Here is a 13871-nt window from a genome sequence, read left to right as displayed (position 1 = left end):
GTGTCCATGAGGTACGCTGTGACGGTCGTAAGTGTGAAAAACGTTCATGTCACTTTGCATGGTTGCCAAATGGTGGTTAAGTTGAGCACTCCCTGTGCTTAAAGATTCGGTGGTCGGCAATCCTCCTTTCACAATTCCTGGCAATATTGGGGATGTAGCCACATGCCTGGAACGGTTCCACCACAAAACCGCGTTCGACTAAAGGGCGCTCGACGAAACCGCGTAGCTGACATCATCACAGCGCGACAACAGCGCGGAGAAAAAAGCACGCTGTAAACGCTAAACCTAAAATTAACCCCTAAACCTAAACCTAACCCCCCTAAACCTAATCCTAAACCTAACCCTTAACCTAACCCTAAACTTAACCCTAAACCTAACCCTTAACCTAACTCTAACCCTTAACCTAACCCTAAACCTAACCCTTAACCTAACCCTAAACCTAATCCTAAACCTAACCCTTAACCTAACCCTAAACCTAACCCTAACCCTAACCCTAACCCTTAACCTAACCCTAAACCTAACCCTTAACCTAACCCTAAACCTAATCCTAAACCTAACCCTTAATCTAACCCTAAACCTAACCCTAAACCTAACCCTTAACCAAACCCTTAACCTAACTCTAACCCTTAACCTAACCCTAAACCTAACCCTTAACCTAACCCTAAACCTAATCCTAAACCTAACCCTTAACCTAACCCTAAACCTAAACCTAACCCTAAACCTAAACCTAACCCCCCTAAACCTAATCCTAAACCTAACCCTAAACCTAACCCTAAACCTAACCCTTAACCAAACCCTTAACCTAACTCTAACCCTTAACCTAACCCTAAACCTAACCCTTAACCTAACCCTAAACCTAATCCTAAACCTAACCCTTAACCTAACCCTAAACCTAACCCTAAACCTAACCCTAACCCTTAACCTAACCCTAAACCTAACCCTTAACCTAACCCTAAACCTAATCCTAAACCTAACCCTTAACCTAACCCTAAACCTAACCCTAAACCTAACCCTAACCCTTAACCTAACCCTAAACCTAACCCTTAACCTAACCCTAAACCTAATCCTAAACCTAACCCTTAACCTAACCCTAAACCTAACCCTAAACCTAACCCTAAACCTAACCCTAATCCTAAACCTAACCCTAACCCTTAACCTAACCCTAACCCTTACCTTAACTTGAATCGGCTTGCTTTCAAAGCGCTATTTAAAGCGCCCTTCTTTCTCCACGCTCGCTGTTGTCACCCTGTTGATGACGTCAGCGACGCAGTTTAATCGGTCGCACTTTAGTCGAGCGTGGTTTTGTCGTGCCACGGCCTGGAACATCCCACCACGTGTGGTGGAGGTGCCCCATCGCAAGGAAATATTGGGGTAAAATTCAGAAACGGCTGGAAGAAATTACGGAGCAAAAGATAGAATTGAAACCGGAATCCTTCTTATTAGGAATATTAGAGCCAAAACCGGACAAAACATTGCAATATATAATATATAATTGCATACTCACTGCAGCTAGGATTGCCTGGAAACAAATTAATATACTCGCAGACAAAACCATAACTAGAAAGGCCCTCGAATGCGCAGAGATGGACAAAGGGACCATGGAATTAAAAGAAAAGGGAAGAATCGGATTTCTATAAAATATGGAATAGGATGTATAAGTGGCTAGAACAGTGTTTCTCAACCTTGTCAACTTGAAGGTGTCCGGACTTCAACTCCCAGAATTCCCCAGCCAGCGAATGCTGGCTGGGGAATTCTGGGAGTTGAAGTCCAGACACCTTCAGGTTGACAAGGTTGAGAAACACTGGGCTAGAAAACAGAAGCCAGAACAGGAAATAGAAGTCTTTGTGTTCCCCCCCCCTCTAAACTAGTATTGAATAAAAATTAACCAAAGTTAACGAATGACTATCAAACTTAAAACATTGACCACAATGTAAATAAAATGGCGATAGGAACAATTAATATGATTGCAAGTGTTAGTACAACTGTTATTTCACTTATTGCAAAAGTTAGAATCGATAGGAAGGCAATGTGGAATAGAGAATTGCAAAGTCTGAACAGCTGTATAACTTTTATATTGTTACGTTTGTGTTTTTTTTGTGTGTGTGTGTGTGTTTTGTTTTTTTAAAGGTTAAAAAGGTTCAATAAAAATTATTTTAAAAAATGGTGGTAAGCTGAGGACTGCCTGTACTTAAAGATTCGGTTGTGGGCAGTCCTCGTTTCACAATCGCTGGCAAATCGGTCGCTAAGTGATACTATGGGAAATAGGTGGCTATTTCAAATTCATATCCCTATCCCGCTGCGGCCATTAAAAGAAACAATCACGATTTGCAACTTCCTTCTGCCTGCCTTGTTGCCACTGTCCTTTCCACTCCTTGCTCAATTTGCTTCTCTTGGCTTCGTTTAGCGCCCGATTTCTGCGCGATGCCTCTCCTCCGGGATCTCTGGCCAGCTTCGAGGATCTCTTCCCCCGTTACACCAGCCTGCGCCTGGGTCACTTCCACGATCAGGTCGCCCAGCTGGATCCCCGCTTGCTAAAAGACGCTCTGGAGAAAGAACAGGCTCGGCGGAAAGTGAGTTGGACTCGGGGACCCTCCGGGGATGGGTGGGTGGGGTGGGGTTGCAAAGGGGGTCGTCGGTAAGCAAGGCCATGGTGCCCTGAACCAGGCGCCTTCCTAACTGGGCTTGAGAATGCTAGTTTGGGTCGCCTTGTTTGTCCTAAAAACCTAACCCCCTGAGGCAGGATGTCCAATTTTGCCAACTTTTTAAGACCAACAAGATATATTATGCTTACTGCATACCCACCGTCTATTAAGAAAGTTACCCTATGGGGCTGGCTGGGGAATTCTGGGAGTTGAAGTCCACAAGTTTTTAAAGTTGCCAAGGTTGGAGACCCCTGATTTAAGTTTATGGACTTCAACCTCCAGAATTCCAGAGCCAGCTCTTTTTTCCCCCTCACTTTGCTGAAGTCAAAGATATATTATGCTTCCTGCATTCCCACCGTCTATTAAGAAAGTTACCCTATGTGGCTGGATGGGGAATTCTGGGAATTGAAGTCCACAAATCTTAAAGTTGCCAAAGTTGGAGACCTCTGATTTAAGACTTTTGGATTTCAACTCCCAGAATTCCCCAGCCAGCTCTCTTTTTTTCTCACTTTGCTGAAGTCAAAGCTCGACGAAAGCGCGCATTTGACGTCATCACAGCGCGACGAAAAAAATTAAAAATTGAAATAAAATTAAAATTAAAGCAAGCCGATTCACATAAAGGTAAGGGTTAGGTTTAGGGTTAGGGTTAGGGTTAGGTTAAGGGTTAGGGTTAGGTTTAGAGCGTTAGGGTTACGTTTAGCGTTAGGTTAAGGGTTAGCGTTAGGTTTAGCGTTACGTTAACGGTTAGGTTTAGGGTTAGATTTAGGGTTAGGTTAAGGGTTAGGTTTAGGGTTAGGTTTAGGGTTAGGTTTAGGGTTAGGTTTAGGGTTAGGTTAAGGGTTAGGTTAAGGGTTAGGTTTAGGGTTAGGTTAAGGGTTAGATTTAGGGTTAGGTTAAGGGTTAGGTTTAGGGTTAGGTTTAGGGTTAGGTTTGGGGGGTTAGGGTAAGGTTTTCGCTTTATTTTTACATTTTTCGATCACAGCGTGATGTTTTCGTCGCACTGTGATGACGTCAAATGCGCGCTTTCGTCGAGCGCGATTTTGTCCTCCGCGGTTTTGTTGTGGAACCCAGCCAAAGATATATTACGCCTACTGCATACCCACCATCTATTAAGAAAGTTACCCTACGTGGCTGGCTGGGGAATTCTGGAAGTCCACAAGTCTTCAAGTGGCCAAGGTTGGAGACTCCCGATTTGTGGGCTTCAACTCCCAGAATTCCCCAGCCAGCTCTCTTCTTTTCCCTTCACTTTGCTGAAGTCAAAGATATATTACGTATACTGCATCCCCACCGTCTATTAAGAAAACTACCCTAAAATGGCTGGCTGGGGAATTCTGGGAGTTGAAGTCCACAGCTCTTAAGAGTTGCCAAGGTTGGCACTCCTACCCTAAAGTTTTTTTTTCCAGGTGGGGTGTGTGTGTTTGGCAGCGTTGCTGTTCTCTGAACTCTTTCCCTAACTCCTCGCAACAGCGACCCTCTTTTGCATGGGGGTTTCCGCAGACGGAGGCTGAGCCTTCCCGTGCCCCCTCACCCCCCACCCCAGAGAGCCTTCTAAATGGGACGAGCGATTGCCTGGCATTACCAATGGGCAGGCCTGGCTTACGGGAGGTCAGGTAGCGTTGGGACATTAAGCAAAGCTCCTCGGCTCAGCCGTTCGAGCGGCCTCCGGTCGCCTTCCCTGCGGTCCTTGTTCACCTAGAACTGGAAGGGACCTTGGAGGCCTTCTAGTCCAGCCCCCTGCTTAGGCAAGAAGCCCTACACCACTTCAGACAGATGGGTATCCAACATCTTCTTAAAAACTCCCAGTGTTGGGGCATTCACAACTTCTGCTGGCGAGTCATTTTAATGGGGAATTGTCCTCACCATCCGGAAATTTCTCCTTAGTTTGAAGTTGCTTCTCTCCTGGATTAGTTTCCACCCATTGCTTCTTGTCCTGCCTTCAGGTGCCTTGGAGAATAGCTTGACTCCCTCTTCTTTGTGGCAACCCCTGAGATATTGGAAGACTGGTATCATGTCTCCCCTGGTCCTTCTTTTCATTAAACTAGTCATACCCAGTTCTTGCAACCGTTCTTCCTATGTTTTAGCCTCCAGTCCCCTAATCCTCTTTGTTGCTCTTCTCTGCCCTCTTTCTAGAGTCTCCACATCTTTTCTACATCGTGGCAACCAAAACTGAATGCCGTATTCCAAGTGTGGCCTTACCAAGGCCTTGTAAAGTGGTATTAACCCTTCACGTGATCTTGATTCTCTCCCTCTGTTGATGCAGCCTAGAACTGTGTTGGCTTTTTTGGCAGCTGCTGCACACATCTGGCTCCTATTTCAATGCTTGTCCACTAGGACTCCAAGATCCCTCTCCCAGTTGCTACAGTTGAGCAAGGTGCCACCTATACTGTACCTGTGCATTTCATTTTTCTTGCCTAAAGGGTGTGTGTGTGTTCCGCAGCATGTTCCCCTTCAATTTTGAAAGGAGCCGAGGTGGCGCAGTGGTTAAATGCAGCACTGCAGGCTACTTCAGCTGACTGCAGTTCTGTTCAAATCTCACCGGCTCAAAGGTTGACTCAGCCTTCCATCCTTCCGAGGTGGGTAAAATGAGGACCCGGATTGTTGGAGGGGGCAATATGCTGACTCTCTGTAAACCGCTTAGAGAGGGCTGAAAGCCCTATGAAGCGGTATATAAGTCTATCTGCTATTGCTATTGCTATTGTTAATTTCTCCCTGCCTCCCTCCTGCTGCCCCAGTCCAACCCCCTCCCTCTTCTTTGCCTCCAGAAGATGTGAAAGCTCAAACACTGGGAGTTTTTTAAGAAGAGATTGGATAACCATTTGTCTGAAGTAGTGTAGGGTTTCCCTGCTTAGGCGGAGGGTTGGACTAGAAGACCTCCAAGGTCCATTCCAGCTCTGTTATTATTCTATTCTATTCTATTCTATTCTATTCTATTCTATTCTATTCTATTCTATTCTATTCTTCAGGGGATTGGACTAGAAGACCTCCAAAATCCCTTCCAACTCTTCTATTCCATCTTCTATTCCATCTTCTATTCTCTTCTATTCCATATTCTCTTCTCTTCCATATTCTCTTCTATTCTCTTTTATTCCATCTTCTCTTCTCTTCTATTCCATATTCTTTTCTCTTCTACTCCATCTTCTCTTCTCCTCTACTCCATTCTATTCCATTCCATATTTTCTATTCTATTCCCTATTTTCTATTCCATCTTCTATTCTCTTCTATTCCATATTCTCTTCTTTTCCATATTCTCTTCTATTCTCTTTTATTCCATCTTCTCTTCTCTTCTATTCCATATTCTTTTCTCTTCTACTCCATCTTCTCTTCTCCTCTACTCCATTCTATTCCATTCCATATTTTCTATTCTATTCCCTATTTTCTATTCCATCTTCTCTTCTCTTCTGAAGGGGGTTGGACTAGAAGGCCTCCAAGGTCCCTTCCAACTGTTCTTCTCTTCTATTCCATCTTCTCTTCTCTTCTATTCCATCTTCTCTTCTCTTCTACTCCACTCCACTCCATTCTATTCCATTCCATATTTTCTATTCCATCTTCTCTTCTCTTCTGAAGGGGGTTGGACTAGAAGACCTCCAAGGTCCCTTCCAACTGTTCTTCTCTTCTATTCCATCTTCTCTTCTCTTCTATTCCATCTTCTCTTCTCTTCTACTCCACTCCACTCCATTCTATTCCATTCCATATTTTCTATTCCATCTTCTCTTCTCTTCTGAAGGGGGTTGGACTAGAAGACCTCCAAGGTCCCTCCCAACTCTGATTCTATTCTAATCTGTTCCCCTCTTTCCTCAGCACTGCGAGCGGCACATCCAGGCCCTCCAGAATCGCATCCTGGAACTCCAGCAGCAGCTGGCAGTGGCCATCTCGGCCGACCAGAGGAAAGACAGCATGATCGAGCAGCTGGATAAAGTGAGTCTCAGCTGGGCGGTTGGTGGGGGGGTGGGGGGCACAGGAGGAGACAAGGAGAGAACAATTCCTGCAAGCGAGGCGGGGGGGGGGGCTTGGCTGGGTCTCTGCAGGAGGTTTCACTTAGTGGATTGGGGAGTCCGTGGGACTCTCTGAGCTGGCATTTCATGACCCAACTAGGTAACGTCATCAGTGCTGAAAGGGTTTGCAGAGTGGAGGGGGAAGGGGAAGGGGAGGGGGAAGAGGGAGAGGAGGGGAGACAGGGGAGGAGGAGGAGAAGGAATGTGGCCTCCTGGGAGATCTCTCAGCTCCTTGGTTTACTTGCAGATTTTTTTATAGCCCAGCTAGATAACACATCAGGGCTGGGAGGAAGTGGGGCTAACCAGCACTGATAATATTACCTAGCTGGGTCATGAAACATCTCTACAAGAAAGCAACTCGGCTCAGAGAGCAATAAAGAACTCACAGTCGTCTTAGCAATAGCAATAGCAGTTAGACTTATATACCGCTTCAAAGGGCTTTCAGCCCTCTCTAAGCGGTTTACAGAGAGTCAGCATATCGCCCCCAACAATCTGGGTCCTCATTTCACCCACCTCGGAAGGATGGAAGGCTGAGTCAACCTTGAGCCGGTGAGATTTGAACCGCCGAACTGCAGATAACAGTCAGCTGAAGTGGCCTGCAGTACTGCACCCTAACCACTGTGCCACCTTGGCTCAGTCTTCTTCCTCCTCCTCTTCCTCCTCCTCTTTTTCCCTCCTCCTCCACCCACTCCACAGCCCCAATCCCTTTGGTTTTCATGCCCAAGGCAGAACTAGAATTCCCTGTCTCCTGGTGATTGGACCAAAGTCCCCCAGCCGGCTTCGAGGCCTAAGGCGGGACTAGAACTCTTCATCTCCTGGGGATTGGCCCCAAATCACCCAGCTGGATTTCATACCTAAAGTGGGATTAGAACTCTCTGTCTCCTGGTGATTGGCTCAGAGTCACCCAGCTGGCTTTCATGCTTAAGGCAGGACTAGAACTCTCTGTCTCCTGGTGACTGGCCCAAAGTCACCCAGCCGGCTTTCATGCCTGAGGCGGGACTAGAACTCACAGACCCCCCCATTTTTTCAGCCTGATGAAACCTCCTGCAAATCTTCGGATCCCCATCTCCCATCCACCCCAATCATGGCCGGCCTATCTGGGGAGCATGGGCGGCGTAGTCTCTCTGCCGACTCTCCTTTCCTTTTCTCGCCAGACTTTGGCCAAAGTGGTGGAAGGCTGGAACCAGCAGCAGGCCGAGCGGACGGCAGCCCAGCGCAGGCTGCAGACCGAGAAGGAGGCGGCCGAGCAGGGGCTGAGCAGGCAGAAGGAGGTGGGTCTTTTTTTGGGGGGTGGGCAGCAAGAAAGGTCATGAAATGGGGGCAAAATGTCTCTCTTGTGGGCTCGATTGTGGTCATAAGTCGAGAACTCCCTGTACTTCCGGTCTGGATCTGTCGCGAAGGATCTTTCCTGTCGGTTTTGTTCTTCTTTTAGAAAATGTCAGAGCTGGAAGGGCGCCTCCAGCAAGCCTTGTCGTCCCTCAACCGGGACCAGCAGTTGGCCAGCCAATACTGCATGGAGAAGGAGACGTTGGTAAGAACTGGGGTGTGTGTGTGAGAGAGAGAGAGGAGAGGGAGAAGGAGAAAGAGTGAGAAGGATGGAGGGAGAGAGAAAAAAACAAGGGAGAGGGAAAGAGCGAGGGACATAGAGAGAGAAACAGAAAGTGGAAAAGGGACAGAAAGATAAAGAGATAGAGTGGGAGAGAGAGGGATATGGAGAGAGAGAGAAAAAACAGAGGGACAGAGAGAGAGGGACAGAGAGAGTGGGGGACAGAGAGAGAGAAAGAAAGTGGAAAAGGGACAGAAAGATAAAGAGAGAGGGAGAGAGAGAGGGATACGGAGAGAGGGAGGGAGGGCTGGAGAGAGAGAAAAAAAACAGAGGGACAGAGAGAGTGGGGGACAGAGAGCGAGCGAGAGAGAGAGAGAGAGAGAAAGAGATGGGGGAGGGGGGAGAGGGAGGTAGGGAAAGAGAAGGGGGACAGAGAGAGGGGGAGAGAGGGATAGAGAGGAGAGAGAAAAGGAGGGAGGGATGGAGAGAAAGAAAAAACACAGAGGGACAGAGAGAGTGGAGGACACAGAGAGAGAAACAAAGTGGAAAAGAGGACAGAAAGATGAAGAGATCGTCTCTTCTATTTTATTCTCTTCTATTCCATCTTCTCTTTTCTCTTCTCTTCTGCAGGGGGTTGGACTAGAAGACCTCCAAGGTCCTTTCAAACTCCTCTTCTCTTTTCTTCTCTTCTCTTCTCTTTTCTTCTATTCTATTCTATTCTATTCTATTCTCTTCCATCTTCTTTTTTCTCTTCAGAAAAGGGTTTGGACTAGAAGACCTCCAGGGTCCCCTCCAACTGTTCTTCTCTTCTATTCCATCTTCTCTTTCTCTTCTCTTCTGAAGGGGGTTGGACTAGAAGACCTCCAAGGTCCTTTCAAACTCCTCTTCTCTTTTCTTCTCTTCTCTTCTCTTTTCTTCTATTCTATTCTATTCTATTCTATTCCATCTTCTTTTTTCTCTTCAGAAAAGGGTTTGGACTAGAAGACCTCCAGAGTCCACTCCAACTGTTCTTCTCTTCTATTCCATCTTCTCTTTTCTCTTCTCTTCTGAAGGGGGTTGGACTAGAAGACCTCCAAGGTCCTTTCAAACTCCTCTTCTCTTTTCTTCTCTTCTCTTCTCTTTTCTTCTATTCTATTCTATTCTATTCTATTCCATCTTCTTTTTTCTCTTCAGAAAAGAGTTTGGACTAGAAGACCTCCAGGGTCCCCTCCAACTGTTCTTCTCTTCTATTCCATCTTCCCTTCTCTTTTCTCTTCTCTTCTGAAGGGGGTTGGACTAGAAGACCTCCAAGGTCCTTTCAAACTCCTCTTCTCTTCTCTTCTCTTCTCTTTTCTTCTATTCTATTCTATTCTATTCTATTCTCTTCCATCTTCTTTTTTCTCTTCAGAAAAGGGTTTGGACTAGAAGACCTCCAGAGTCCCCTCCAACTGTTCTTCTCTTCTATTCCATCTTCCCTTCTCTTTTCTCTTCTCTTCTGAAGGGGGTTGGACTAGAAGACCTCCAAGGTCCTTTCAAACTCCTCTTCTCTTTTCTTCTCTTCTCTTCTCTTCTCTTTTCTTCTATTCTATTCTATTCTATTCTCTTCCATCTTCTTTTTTCTCTTCAGAAAAGGGTTTGGACTAGAAGACCTCCAGAGTCCACTCCAACTGTTCTTCTCTTCTATTCCATCTTCTCTTTTCTCTTCTCTTCTGAAGGGGGTTGGACTAGAAGACCTCCAAGGTCCTTTCAAACTCCTCTTCTCTTTTCTTCTCTTCTCTTCTCTTTTATTCTATTCTATTCTCTTCCATCTTCTTTTTTCTCTTCAGAAAAGGGTTTGGACTAGAAGACCTCCAGGGTCCCCTCCAACTGTTCTTCTCTTCTATTCCATCTTCTCTTTTCTCTTCTCTTCTGAAGGGGGTTGGACTAGAAGACCTCCAAGGTCCTTTCAAACTCCTCTTCTCTTTTCTTCTCTTCTCTTCTCTTCTCTTTTCTTCTATTCTATTCTATTCTATTCTCTTCCATCTTCTTTTTTCTCTTCAGAAAAGGGTTTGGACTAGAAGACCTCCAGGGTCACCTCCAACTGTTCTTCTCTTCTATTCCATCTTCTCTTTTCTCTTCTCTTCTGAAGGGGGTTGGACTAGAAGACCTCCAAGGTCCTTTCAAACTCCTCTTCTCTTTTCTTCTCTTCTCTTCTCTTCTCTTTTCTTCTATTCTATTCTATTCTATTCTATTCTATTCCATCTTCTTTTTTCTCTTCAGAAAAGGGTTTGGACTAGAAGACCTCCAGGGTCCCCTCCAACTGTTCTTCTCTTCTATTCCATCTTCTCTTTTCTCTTCTCTTCTGAAGGGGGTTGGACTAGAAGACCTCCAAGGTCCTTTCAAACTCCTCTTCTCTTTTCTTCTCTTCTCTTCTCTTTTCTTCTATTCTATTCTATTCTATTCTCTTCCATCTTCTTTTTTCTCTTCAGAAAAGGGTTTGGACTAGAAGACCTCCAGAGTCCCCTCCAACTGTTCTTCTCTTCTATTCCATCTTCTCTTTTCTCTTCTCTTCTGAAGGGGGTTGGACTAGAAGACCTCCAAGGTCCTTTCAAACTCCTCTTCTCTTCTCTTCTCTTCTCTTTTCTTCTATTCTATTCTATTCTATTCTCTTCCATCTTCTTTTTTCTCTTCAGAAAAGGGTTTGGACTAGAAGACCTCCAGGGTCACCTCCAACTGTTCTTCTCTTCTATTCCATCTTCTCTTTTCTCTTCTCTTCTGAAGGGGGTTGGACTAGAAGACCTCCAAGGTCCTTTCAAACTCCTCTTCTCTTTTCTTCTCTCTTCTCTTCTCTTCTCTTCTTCTTCTATTCTATTCTATTCTCTTCCATCTTCTTTTTTCTCTTCAGAAAAGGGTTTGGACTAGAAGACCTCCAGAGTCCCCTCCAACTGTTCTTCTCTTCTATTCCATCTTCTCTTTTCTCTTCTCTTCTGAAGGGGGTTGGACTAGAAGACCTCCAAGGTCCTTTCAAACTCCTCTTCTCTTCTCTTCTCTTCTCTTCTCTTTTCTTCTATTCTATTCTATTCTATTCTCTTCCATCTTCTTTTTTCTCTTCAGAAAAGGGTTTGGACTAGAAGACCTCCAGAGTCCCCTCCAACTGTTCTTCTCTTCTATTCCATCTTCTCTTTTCTCTTCTCTTCTGAAGGGGGTTGGACTAGAAGACCTCCAAGGTCCTTTCAAACTCCTCTTCTCTTCTCTTCTCTTCTCTTTTCTTCTCTTCTCTTTTCTTCTATTCTATTCTATTCTATTCTATTCCATCTTCTTTTTTCTCTTCAGAAAAGGGTTTGGACTAGAAGACCTCCAGGGTCCCCTCCAACTGTTCTTCTCTTCTATTCCATCTTCTCTTTTCTCTTCTCTTCTGAAGGGGGTTGGACTAGAAGACCTCCAAGGTCCTTTCAAACTCCTCTTCTCTTTTCTTCTCTTCTCTTCTCTTTTCTTCTATTCTATTCTATTCTATTCTCTTCCATCTTCTTTTTTCTCTTCAGAAAAGGGTTTGGACTAGAAGACCTCCAGAGTCCCCTCCAACTGTTCTTCTCTTCTATTCCATCTTCTCTTTTCTCTTCTCTTCTGAAGGGGGTTGGACTAGAAGACCTCCAAGGTCCTTTCAAACTCCTCTTCTCTTCTCTTCTCTTCTCTTTTATTCTATTCTATTCTATTCTATTCTATTCTCTTCCATCTTCTTTTTTCTCTTCAGAAAAGGGTTTGGACTAGAAGACCTCCAGAGTCCACTCCAACTGTTCTTCTCTTCTATTCCATCTTCTCTTTTCTCTTCTCTTCTGAAGGGGGTTGGACTAGAAGACCTCCAAGGTCCTTTCAAACTCCTCTTCTCTTTTCTTCTCTTCTCTTCTCTTTTCTTCTATTCTATTCTATTCTATTCTATTCCATCTTCTTTTTTCTCTTCAGAAAAGAGTTTGGACTAGAAGACCTCCAGGGTCCCCTCCAACTGTTCTTCTCTTCTATTCCATCTTCCCTTCTCTTTTCTCTTCTCTTCTGCAGGGGGTTGGACTAGAAGACCTCCGAGGTCCCTTCCAACTCTGTTCTTCTATTCTAATCTCTTCCCGCCTTTCCTCAGCACCGCGAGCGCATTATCCTTATTCTCCCCCTCCCTATTGTTCCCCTCCCCCCCCCCCCGTTCCCCAGGAGAAGGAAAAGTCCGCCCTGTCCTGCAACTTGGAGGCCGAACGGGTCCGGCTGCAGAGCCTGGAGGCCGAGTGGGACCGGGATCGGCGCCAGCAGGACGCCCTGCGGGCCAAACTGGAGGAGCAGCAGAGGAGCTGGTCCCAGCGGGAGGCACAGCTGGAGCGGCAGCTGCAGGCGCTGCAGGAGGAGAGCCGCCTACACCTCGAGAAGGAGAAGGTGAGGGCGGAAGGGCTCCCCTCTCGGCCCGCCTGCTCTGGGCGGCGCGCCGCTCTCTGCAGCCACGGGCGGGGTTTGAACCCGGCCCCAACTGTTACCGTTTTTGCATCCGTGTTTGCAGAAGGAGGGAGTGGGGAGCCTCCTGCGCCAACCTGGAAACCAGAAATGGCCGAGGGGGGAGGATGTGGCAGGGCGCATGCGTGGGGAGGGGGGGGTGCTTGCATTGTGTTTTGGGGTTGCATGTGTGAGCCCATGCGCGCTTTTGGGCACTGGGCACCGAAAAGGTTAGCCACCCCTGGCGTAAAGCTCAGAGGCCAGTTTGAGGACTGATGATGTTCCCTAGTTGGGTCACGAAAGGTCTGTAAGCAAACGAAGTCAGAGAGCTCCAAGGACCCTTTTCTTCCTCTTCCTCCTCCTCCTCCTCCTCTTCCTCCTCCTCCTCTTCCTCCTCCTCCTTTCTGCAAACCCCACTCCCTTCTAGCACTGATGTTGTTCCCTAGTTGGGTCATGAAACGTCTTCAGGAAAACCACCCAGCTCAGAGAGCAACCAGGACCCTTTTCTTCTTCTTCTTCCTCCTCCTCCTCCTCCTCCTCCTCCTCCTCCTCCTCCTCCTCCTCCTCCTCCTCCTCCTCCTCCTCCTCCTCCTCCTCCTCCTCCTCCTTTCTGCAAACCCCACTCCCTTCTAGCACTGATGAGGTTACCTAGTTGGGTCATGAAACGTCTTCAGGAAAACCACCCAGCTCAGAGAGCAACCAGGACCCTTTTCTTCTTCCTCCTCCTCCTCCTCCTCCTCCTCCTCCTCCTCCTCCTCCTCCTCCTCCTCCTCCTCCTCCTCCTCCTCCTCCTCCTCCTCCTTTCTGCAAACCCCACTCCCTTCTAGCACTGATGAGGTTACCTAGTTGGGTCATGAAACGTCTTCAGGAAAACCACCAAGATCAGAGAGGACCCTTTTCTTCCTCCTGCTCCCCCTCCTCTTCCTCCTCCTCCCTCCTCCTCTTCTTTCTCCCCACTCCTCTTCCTCCTCTCATCCTTCTCTTCCTCCTCCCCCTCCTCTCATCCTCCTCTTCCTCCTCCCCCTCCTCCTCTTCCTCCTCCTCTTCCTCCTCCTCCTCCTTTCTGCAAACCCCACTCCCTTCTAGCACTGATGAGGTTACCTAGTTGGGTCATGAAACGTCTTCAGGAAAACCACCAAGATCAGAGAGGACCCTTTTCTTCCTCCTGCTCCCCCTCCTCTTCCTCCTCCTCCCTCCTCCTCTTCTTTCTCCCCACTCCTCTTCCTCCTCTCATCCTTCTCTTCCTCCTCCCCCTCCTCTCATCCT

General features: G+C 46.8%; 1 protein-coding gene across 1 annotated transcript in view; it reads left to right on the top strand.

The window, feature by feature from the left end:
- Positions 1-13871, top strand: part of CNTROB (centrobin, centriole duplication and spindle assembly protein) — a gene marked incomplete in the record, with an annotated part of 34693 nt that overhangs the window by 7787 nt on the left and 13035 nt on the right. The window contains 5 exon segments of the mRNA XM_087714279.1: positions 2405-2570; positions 6441-6557; positions 7789-7905; positions 8067-8165; positions 12336-12551. Coding sequence (XP_087570405.1) covers positions 2405-2570; positions 6441-6557; positions 7789-7905; positions 8067-8165; positions 12336-12551 — 715 coding nt within the window.

This window comes from Thamnophis sirtalis, unplaced genomic scaffold (genome assembly GCF_051295495.1).
Source record: "Thamnophis sirtalis isolate CommonGarterSnake01/CBP01778 unplaced genomic scaffold, rThaSir2_p1.2 scaffold_4, whole genome shotgun sequence".
Lineage (NCBI taxonomy): Eukaryota > Metazoa > Chordata > Lepidosauria > Squamata > Natricidae > Thamnophis > Thamnophis sirtalis.
Note: the sequence above shows the minus strand (reverse complement) of the source record. Positions and strands in the feature narration are given on the sequence as shown.